This window comes from Ailuropoda melanoleuca, chromosome 5 (assembly GCF_002007445.2).
Source record: "Ailuropoda melanoleuca isolate Jingjing chromosome 5, ASM200744v2, whole genome shotgun sequence".
Classification (NCBI taxonomy): Eukaryota; Metazoa; Chordata; class Mammalia; order Carnivora; family Ursidae; genus Ailuropoda; species Ailuropoda melanoleuca.
In genome coordinates, this window is record NC_048222.1 from 98,049,423 (window position 1) to 98,059,568 (window position 10,146).

At 37.7% G+C, this 10,146-nt stretch overlaps 1 protein-coding gene across 16 annotated transcripts in view; it reads right to left on the reverse strand.

Moving 5' to 3' along the window:
- RXFP1 (relaxin family peptide receptor 1) overlaps positions 1-10,146 on the reverse strand; it is a 98,064-nt gene that overhangs the window by 64,235 nt on the left and 23,683 nt on the right. For 13 of the 16 annotated variants that reach the window (XM_034661444.1, XM_034661449.1, XM_034661448.1 and 10 more), the window contains one exon: positions 1,669-1,806. In XM_034661444.1, the coding sequence (XP_034517335.1) occupies positions 1,669-1,806 (138 nt within the window). Of the gene's footprint in view, positions 1-1,606; positions 1,807-4,059; positions 4,182-10,146 lie in introns of those variants that run through there. The other 3 variants (XM_034661453.1, XM_011228020.3, XM_034661455.1) reach the window with 3 other exon arrangements.

Sequence of the window (10,146 nt, forward strand, 5' to 3'; positions counted from 1 at the left end):
TTTGTTTTGTTTTTTTAATTCGTTCAGTATTCAGGTACTAACAAGAGAGAATATATATATTTAGATCATATATAAAACAATATATTTATATTTTTATACTTATATCTTTACACATACTATATATATTTTATATTATGTATAAAATATGTTTATATATTATATTTATACATTTACAATTAATATATATTTAAATATTTTATATTCATATATATATATTTTAAATTTTACTTATTTACTTGACAGAGATAGAGACAGCCAGCAAGAGAAGGAACACAAGCAGGGGGACTGAGGGAGGAAGAAGCAGGCTTCCAGCAGAGGAGCCCAATGTGGGGCTCGATCCCAGAACGCCGGGATCACGCCCTGAGCCGAAGGCAGATGCTTAACGACTGAGTCACCCAGGGGTCCCTATATTCATATATATTTTAAAATATATATTTTTTAAAAGAAGAAAACACACATATATAGCCATCCAAATCAAAGGCAGTTTTAGCTTAAGCTCACCAGTTTAGAAAGCGTGTTTTGAGTTAACCTCCACCCCCTAGAAACAATGTTCCAAACTGAGAAGAGTTAACTCCTTCAAAGTGGTGCCTTAAAAAGTCTTTAATATTTGAGAGAGTGAAAACATCAAGTCCCCTTCAGTGTATTATTTATGCAGCATTTCAAATTGTTATGCATGTCTTTGTCCTCCAAATATAGTACCTTATTTCTCCATGAGTGAGAAATCTCATTATTTTACATTATTAACCAAACTTCATTTTTCTAGTAAGTCAAATCCAGCCAATTGAAATTCTTTTATAAATTATTGTTTTTGAGACTTCAGAAATTTGAACAAAATTCTAACTGAAAGCCAAGTTTTCCAGATATTCTAGCTGGCCGGAAGCCCTATTTGTTGGCTTTATAAGATTATAGATATGATTGTTGGTTAAGTAATAGGTAAGCTGGACTTATTGTTTGTTCTTTTCGAGGAGGTCTCCTTTGTCCTTCAGAACTGTAGCAAGCAACTAATGAATCATCGAACTTTACATCAAGAACCAGGGATGTACTGTATGATGACTAACATAATAAAACTAAAAAAAACATTAAAAAAACTGAAAAAAAAAAAAGAACTGTAGTAAGCAAAGGATAAGAAAGGACGATAGCTGTTAACACTTAACTAGCACCCGCTGTATGCCTGCTTTCTTCTAATCCCTTACATATAATCTTTCCAAGTTCTCTTGGTGTAGGGACAATTTCCAAACCCTTTTCTAACATGAGGAAACGGAGGCAAAGTGAGACTAAAATACATTCTCAAGACTACATCATTGGTTATCGTTGTACCAGAGTTCCAACCCTGCACTCTGGCTCCAGAGCCCATAGTCTCCGTTTCCACACCCTTCTGCCGGTAAGACGCTACCTGGGCCGGTTTGCAGGATAAAAAACTTCACTCTGTGCGCCATCGCCACTTTCCTGAAATATTGGCTGTGAGACCAACACATCGAAAAGAATGGATATTTTAAGCTAATACAAGAAATGTAAGATTTCCTTAAGTGACATCTATTTTGCATTTCCACTTAGTTTTCTCTTTCCCCTTTTCTCGTCTCGTTATGAGAGGTCTCAGCGACTTCACCTTCTCGGTGCTTGCGCCCCGGGTCCTGCGGTGACTACGGTGACTACGGGCGCTTCACTCACCGCAGTTGTCCTCATCGGCCTGGTTGCCGCAGTCGTCCACACCATTGCAGTGAAGCAGCTGAGGCAAGCACTTGGTGGTATTCCCACAGGGGAAATAGCCGAGGGAGCACTTGACATCCTGGCCACTCGCGGGAACCACTGATGAAGAACGAGGAGAGAAGGTTAATACAAAGACATTCAAAAAAGTGGTTTCCTCCCATTATGCTAACACATGTAGTCCCATTCTGGCAGGTACAGCTCTCTCTATGGGAGCCTCACCTTGCTTACTAGCCTGACGCCAACTACGTCCCAAGAACCTCCATGCTATTGGGACGTTCTTATCCATGTCCTCAGAAGATGCCAGAATTCTCCTTTCTTTGCCTTTTCTCATGCTATTTCCCACGTGGAATGTCACAGATAACCGTCCCCCTGAGGTAGGTTGTGCCAGCGGAGTGGTTGGGGGGAGTGTCCCCCCTGCTCCCGCAACCAATCCTTCTTTTTCTATGAAAGATCTGCCATACTTTGCAGTTTAACTCAGTTCCCTTCCTTTCCTTCAAAAACCTCTCCGCCAATCATTTTAAAAATCAGGAATTTATTGAGTGCTTACTCAGAATCAAGGTTGGTCTGGTACTGGAGGAAGAAGACATAGAGAACATCAGGAGAGAGCATGCACCTGGTCACTCACAGATTGGACAGTTCCTATGCGGGAGGCTCCGTGCAGTATTTTGTGCAAACCGCATTGAATGAAACCAAGTTCCTGCCCTTTTCAGATGGGCTTCTTTCACTTAGTAACATGCATTTAAGAGTCCTTTGTGTCTTTATGGCTTAGTAACTAATTTCTTTTAGAACGGAATAATATTCCATTGTCTGAATGTACCCACCAAAGGACATCGTGGTTGCATCCAAATTTTGGCAATTAGGAATAAAGTTGCTGTAAACATCCACATGCAGGTTTTTGTGTGGATATAAGTTAACTATACCACTTTAAAGCCTCAGATTTATATAAACTTTAAAGATTATTGGAGACTCCGAATGTAATTCTGTGGCTTATTATCCTTATCAAGTTTGTATGTGCTTGGAACGTCCTCGAATATTGTCAATTATAAGAAAAAAGAACAGAATAGTTTGAACTGTCAATAGAATGTATTTTATAAAAATATATTGGTAATCTGTCATCAAGACACAAAAAGAATAAAAGTGACCATTTCCTTTGTAAGATGCAGCAGGACATTTTAATAACAGGGCAAGTGACATTTTTATAGAGAAGAAATCTAACTATGTCAGGTTTTGACTGTACTTAGTTTTTCAGAACACATCATTTGATGAAGGAAATAGTTAAATCTATGTAATAATGAGCTATATTGTAAATAGTATTCTTACGTGTGAAATTATTTTAAAATTATCAATATTTTTTCAACAAACTAATTAAAATGAGGTCAAAGGACTTGTGTACCACAGGATGTCACTGGTAGAACATTGCACATTTCAGAGACTTCAAGTGTACACAAAATAAGGTTAATCTGTGTTGATACTGACTTTTGATATTTATATTAATTCTTAAGAACAAACTTTAAAATTCAAGGGTTTCAGGGGTAACTGGCTGGGTCAGTCTGTAAAGCATGAGACTCTTGATCTTGGGTTCATGGATATACAGCTTACTTAAAAAAAATAAAAATTGAAGGTTTCAGAAAAATTCTTTGATGAATAGTCAGCCTTCAGCCAGTTACTATTTGAAGAAGTTTTAACTAGACATACCTGCCTGTGTTTTCATGCTGCTGTTTTGAAAATTCTTCTGGAGTAACTTGTTTTTATGGATATTATGCTCTTATGTCCTGTCTTTTAAGTTGATCTTTAGAAGCAGATAGAGCTCTTCAATGATTGTGCCATGAAATTAGTTCCACATTTTTATAACATTATGATTCAAAGATATATTTAAAGTCTTAAATAGTGCTATTTTTAAAATAACTTGTTTTGAGATGATCTCAAAATTAAAGTTTCGAATATAGTATAAAGAATGATTTTTTCCCCCAAATCATTTGAGAATAAGATCCTGATCAGATGCTCTATCATACCTAGAAACTTTGGTTGTGTTTTTTCTATAAACGGGCATTCTCCTACATAACCAAGCTAGAACCATCAAAATCAGAAAATTTACATTGATACCTTACTACCATTTCAACCTCAGGACCCATTCATGTTTCACATATTGCTCAAAAGTCCTTCATAGTAAAAGGATTTAGTTCATAATCTTGGCGTTTGTCATATTTCTTTAGTTTCCTTTGATCTGTAGTTTCTTTGTCTTTATCTTTCACGACCTCGATACTTTTGAAGATTGCAAGTTAAATATTTTGTAGAATGTCCCTAAATTTTGGTTGTATGATATTTCATCAAAATTAGATTTAGATTATGCACCTTTGGCAAGAAATTCACGGAAGTGATGCTCATTTCAGCCTGTTACGTTATGCAAGGTATTGATTTGTCCCATTATTGATGATGATCACCTTGGTCACTTGGTTAGGGTGATGTCTCCAAAGCTCCTCCACTGTAAAGTTAGCCTTTGTAATTAATAAGCATTTCATAGAGGGGTTGCTAGTTCCTAGCCAGCACTATAAAGTTCAGTCTCCTTTTCTCCCATTACGTATCTCTTACTCCCTTCTCTGACTATGAGAAAGTCCTTTCTATTATCTTTAATATATTTATTATCTTGGCAAATCCTCTTCCAGCATGGTTGCCCTTCTCAACCCCATTCAGTTCTGACTCCTGGGGTAATGGGCATTTTTCCTCCATGAGCACTCTCCTTGCTCTGTTAGAGACCTGATACACAGTGCCAGATACCAGCTCCCTCTGTGGACACCCTCCTCCCCCAGCTTGGCCCCAAAATTCCTCTTTGGGTTACCACAGCTCCTTCATCTTGCTCAGCACAGAAGAATACCTTTCTCTGATTCACCAAATAGCTTTAGGGCTCCATTGTTCAGAAACGGAATGACAGAGTAAGGGGCCATTACGTTATAGGTAAATTATAGGCTATAGGAAAATTTTGCAGAAGTTGAAAGGGATCATATTATGCCACCCCAAAACATGCCACTTTGGCATAAGTATTTTAAACTGAAGACAATTATAAAAAAGCAAATGTAGGAAGATCTCTCTGCCCCTCCCCCATCGGCCTGAAAGCAGGGCAAAAATTTCCCTTTATGAAGGTGTCTTCCTCCTCCCTCCATACGCGGAGGAGAACAACTCTTGTCACTGGAGAAGGAAAGTTGGCACCAAGGTGAGTCTGCACAAACACAAAAATAAACACAAAATAACCCTTTTCTTCCCTCTCAGGACTAAAATCTTAATAATAAACATTTTTTGGAGGCCAAGCTCCTAGTGGTTTATCATTAATGGAATAAAACTTAGCTTTTACTTTTTGACAGACCTTGACAGAAATGCACAAGCACTTACAATTCTGTCTAGGGAACTCACCAAAATGCCAGCTCAGTGAAATTATAACCCTTATTCTGTAACAACCTTAAATGTTAATATGGAAACATTTAATATGGTTGCTCTGAAGTCAATGCCTTAAGGACATCTCTGTTTAGTTAAATTTAAAATAAAGTAGGTGAATGTAATTGGTACATTTCATAAAAATGTTGTGTTTCTGTACAGCTATGACTTGCGTAAGCACTAAGGTAAGAATTTCATTGGATTCTATAATTTATTTCTATCATTTGAAATCCTTTTTACGATCTATGGAAAATATGCAATATCCTATTTTCTTAGAGAATTACAACATCAAAAGTATAGAGGTAGTTTACCAAATACCTTGTTAGGAAGTAAACAAACACGCGCGCACACATATGTGCACACACCCACACGCCCACACAAAAACAAACTTTCCCTACATTTGGTCCTTTCATTTTATTTTATTTTCTTAAATATTTTATTTATTTGAGAGACAGAGAGACCACAGAGGGAGAGAGAGAGGGAGAAGCAGACTCCCCGCTGAGCAGAGAGCCCCACACAGGGCTCAATCCCAGAACCCTAAGATCATCACCTGAGCTAAAGGCAGACCCTTAACCGACTGAGCTGCCCAGGTGCCCCCGGTCCATTTATTTTAAAAGACAATTTCTATCTTAAATGATGACTGCCAATAATTATTTAAGATATTTAAATACAAAACAAAAGTATCAGTCGTAGCAGAGGATTGTTAAATACATGGGGCAATTTCAGAACTATATATTCACATATGTATGTTGAACACTAGTCTGTATAGTTTGATCTTATTTATAGAAAATAAAGGCTATATAATACTTGTGTTTATAAAATGGTGATGTATTCACAACAAACCATCAACAGTGGTCATCTTTGGGAAATGGGACCAATAATTGGAGAGCAAAGGGAAATTTTACTCTGAGGTTTATATCTTTAAGAAAATTTGGATTTGCTTTTAAAAAGTGAGTATTCCAGGGGCGCCTGGGTGGCACGGCGGTTGGGCGTCTGCCTTCGGCTCAGGGCGTGATCCCGGGTTACGGGATCGAGCCCCATGTCGGGCTCCTCCGCTATGAGCCTGCTTCTTCCTCTCCCACTCCCCCTGCTTGTGTTCTCTCTCTCGCTGGCTGTCTCTATCTCTGTCGAAAAATAAATAATAAAAAATTAAAAAAAAAAAGTGAGTATTCCTTTAATAATAAAAAAATAATCTGAAGTTATTTGCAGGCAGTTCAAATGTGTGAAAATTTGGCTTCTTAGCTATAGATTAAAACTCTCATTTGTAATAGTAGTTAGCTCTCTTCAGACCTTTTGAAACAAGGTAGTATAGGGTCAGTGGTTCTCAATCAGAAATGATTTGTTCCTTGTACCCCAGGGATCAAATGGCAAAGTCTGGAGACATTTTTTATTGTCAAAACTTGACGGGGGGGGGGTTGCTGCTATTGGCATCTAATACGTAGAGTCCAGGGATGCTGGTAAAGAGCTCACAATGCACAGGAAGTCTTCCCTGAACAAAAATTTATCTGTCCTAATGTCAGTAGAGCCCAGGCTGAGAAACCCAGGACTTGGCATTGTTGAGGAATCAATGGGAAAGCGCTCCGTGCCTGTAGACTTCCAACGCATGAGCTCACTTGCAGAACAGGCAATCAATTACTTAATTAATACTCAGTGGCGATCCATCTTCTAGTGGAGACTTTCCAATTGGTTTTAAGAGATTTTAGAAGTAGATGGACATTACCAAACAGAGGGACCAGGACAGCTGCTGTGTCTCTGGATCGCTGTTGTTTTGACAATTGGGCAAGAGGCTGTACCTTGTTATGTCCACTAATGCCAGGGAGGACGTTCCTGGTAGTTAGAAGGAATAATTTCTTAACTCCAAGGATTATTAAACAATGGATGGGTTACTAAGACAGTCTTTGGAGGTCTGAAAAATTAGATAGATAATTCAAGTATATTCTGCCAAAAGTAAAAGAATCAACCACAAAACATTTTCAGGCCTCTTGAACTAGTTCCATGAATCTATGAATAACAAAACTGTTGTGTAAAAGAAGGCATTATTTAAAAGGACATTTTGGACTTCAAATTTGAGAGTTTGAGATGTGTGTGCTCTGTATTCACAAAAAAAAATCTTGAAAAAAATTCAATTGTCTATACCTCAATAAAGTTGAAAAAATAGCCCCTCCTCCAAAAAAATTCATGTGTCCTGACAAGATCCAGTTACTCAATAGCTCTTAATGATATTGCCTCAGCCCATTTTCTCATTTTGAATATTTTATTATGATTTTTCTCATAACTTACATTGCTTCAGGTAAATTAAACTTGGTTTTCCAAGAATTACACCTTCCTCTAAGTGGAGGAGATTAAGAACACACTTACTGTGGGGTGCCTGGGTGGCTCAGTCAGTTAAGCATGTGACTCTTGATTTCAGTTCAGGTCATGATCTCAGGGTCATGAGACTGAGCCCTGCTAAGGCTCTGTGCTGGGCGTGGAGCCTGCTTGGGATTCTCTCTCTCCCTCTTCCTCTGCCTCTTCTCCCCCCGTCTCCCACGTATGTTTGCTCTCTTTCTCTCTCTCAAAAAAAAAAAAAAAAAAAAGATGTGCTTGTTATGATGAACACTGAGTAATATATAGAATTGTTGGAATCATGACATTGTACACGTGAAAGTAATATAACACTGTGTGCTAATTATACTTGAATAAAAAATAAAATCCCATTCTCCTAACTAAAACAAACAAACCATTCTTCCAACGACAGCCACAAAGAATTATGACTTCATTGTTACCTGTCCTGATTCCAGTCTGACTTAAGGCCTCCCACAGAACTGACCTGAGGACAGACTGTTTGCAGTCCCCAAACGTGGCACGCACATTGCTGTTTCCTGCCAACAAAATGTCAGTAAATAGGCAGTGTGATTTCCTTATTTACCTGCCAATATCCTATACTTTCTTTAGGATTCATGTATTACCTTCCTCTGAAAGCTTCTATTTCTTCTCTAGGCTGGATTGTATACCTCTTCTCTGTTTTCTTAGCATCCTGTACATATCCCATTTCAACAGCCCCCTGTTGCACTATATTGTAATTGTTGTCCACATAGGTCTCTTCTGTCAGCGTTCTGGGGACAGAGAGACTGTGTCTCAAATCATAGTCATATTCCCTGTGCTTAAGTAGTATAAGATGGCAATCAATACTTACAAATGAATGAATGAGTGAGAATGAATGATATGTGGTGAATTGAATTAACTGGAGATGGACTGAATTTTCATTAGCATTATCTACTATTCTCACCAGATTAATAGTTCATGCCCTATTTCACTCATACCCTACCTATGTCATTAGCCTAGGAGAATGTAAGAACATGCCATTAAAAATAACTTCCCATAAAAACCAAGATAAAGAACCTAGAAAAATGAAGCAAAATACGTTACATTTTTATTAAGTTCATGTGTTTCATATTTTCCATTAACTTGGTCTGATTTTTAAAAATCCTGGCTTACATAGCAACTTCTTAATAGACATGTCTCATGAGGCAAGAAAAACAAGAGCAAAAATGAACTATTGAGACTTTATCAAGGTAAAAACTTCTGCACAGCAAAGGAAGAAAATCAACAAAACTAAAATGCAACCTATGGAATGGGAGAAGATATTTGCAAATTACATATCTGATAAAGGGTTAGTAGCCAAGATATTTAAAGACCTTATCAAACTCAACACCCCCAAAACAAATAATCCAATTAAAAAAAGGCAGAAGACATGAATAGAAATTTTTCCAAAGAGGACATTCAGATGGCCAACAGACACATGAAAAGATGCTGAATATCACTAATCATCAGGGAAATAGAACTCAGAACTACAATGAGATATCACCTCACACCTGTCAGAACAGCTAAAATTAACAACACAGGAAATGACGGGTTTTGGTGAGAATTCAGAGAAAGGGGAACCTTCTTGCACTGCTGGTGGGAATGCAAACTAGTGCAGCCACTGTGGAAAACAATATGAAGTTTCCTCAAAAAGTTAAAAATAGAAGTAACATATGATCAACAATTGCACCACTAGGTATTTACCCAAAGAATACTAAAATACTGATTCAAAGAGATACATGCACCCCGATGTTTATAGCAGCGTTACCAACAATAGCCAAATTATGCAAATAGGCCAAATGTCCATCAACTGATGAATGGATAAAGAAGAGGTGGTTCATATATAAAATGGAATATTACTTGGCCATCAAGAAGAGTGAAATCTTGCCATTTACAGCAACGTGGGTGGAGCTATGGAGTATTATTATGCTAAGCAAAATAAGTCAGTCAGAGAAAGGCAAATACCATATGATTTCAATCATGTAGAATTTGAGAAACAGAACAATGTACACAGAGGGAAAAAAGAGAGAGAAACCAAGAAACAGACTCTTAACTATAGAGAACAAACTGATGTTACCAAGGAGAGATGGGGGATTTTGAGGGAAGATGGGCTAAACAGGTGATGGGGATTAAAGAGGGATAGCTGTTATTTTTTTTTTTAAAGATTTTATTTATTTATTTGACAGAGAGATAGATGGTGAGAGAGGGAACACAAGTGAGGGAGGAGGGAGCCCCATGCGGGGCTTGATCCCAGGACCCTGGGATCATGACCTGAGTCAAAGGCAGACGCTTAACGACTGAGCCGTCCAAGCACCCCAAGGAGGGATTGTTGCGATGAGCAGCGGGCATTGTATGTAAGTGATGAATTTCTGAATTCCGTACCTGAAACTAATATTGTACTATACGTTAACTAACTAGAATTTAAAAAAAAAATTTGGAGAAAGAAAAAAATCTTGGGTTATTTGTGGGGTCTTAGAGTTTGGTGGGATAAAGCTTGAAAACAATGGTTGAGGTTTTTTTCTTTCCTGAATTTTTTTTTTCATGGGGTCTTCACTTATTTCAGTGATATTCATTGTTTCACGAGGTGGACAAGTATAGCTGAGAACCAAGAAATATATTACTACTGGAATTAACTTATAAACTTTAAGATGAAGCATTATTATTGGAAGC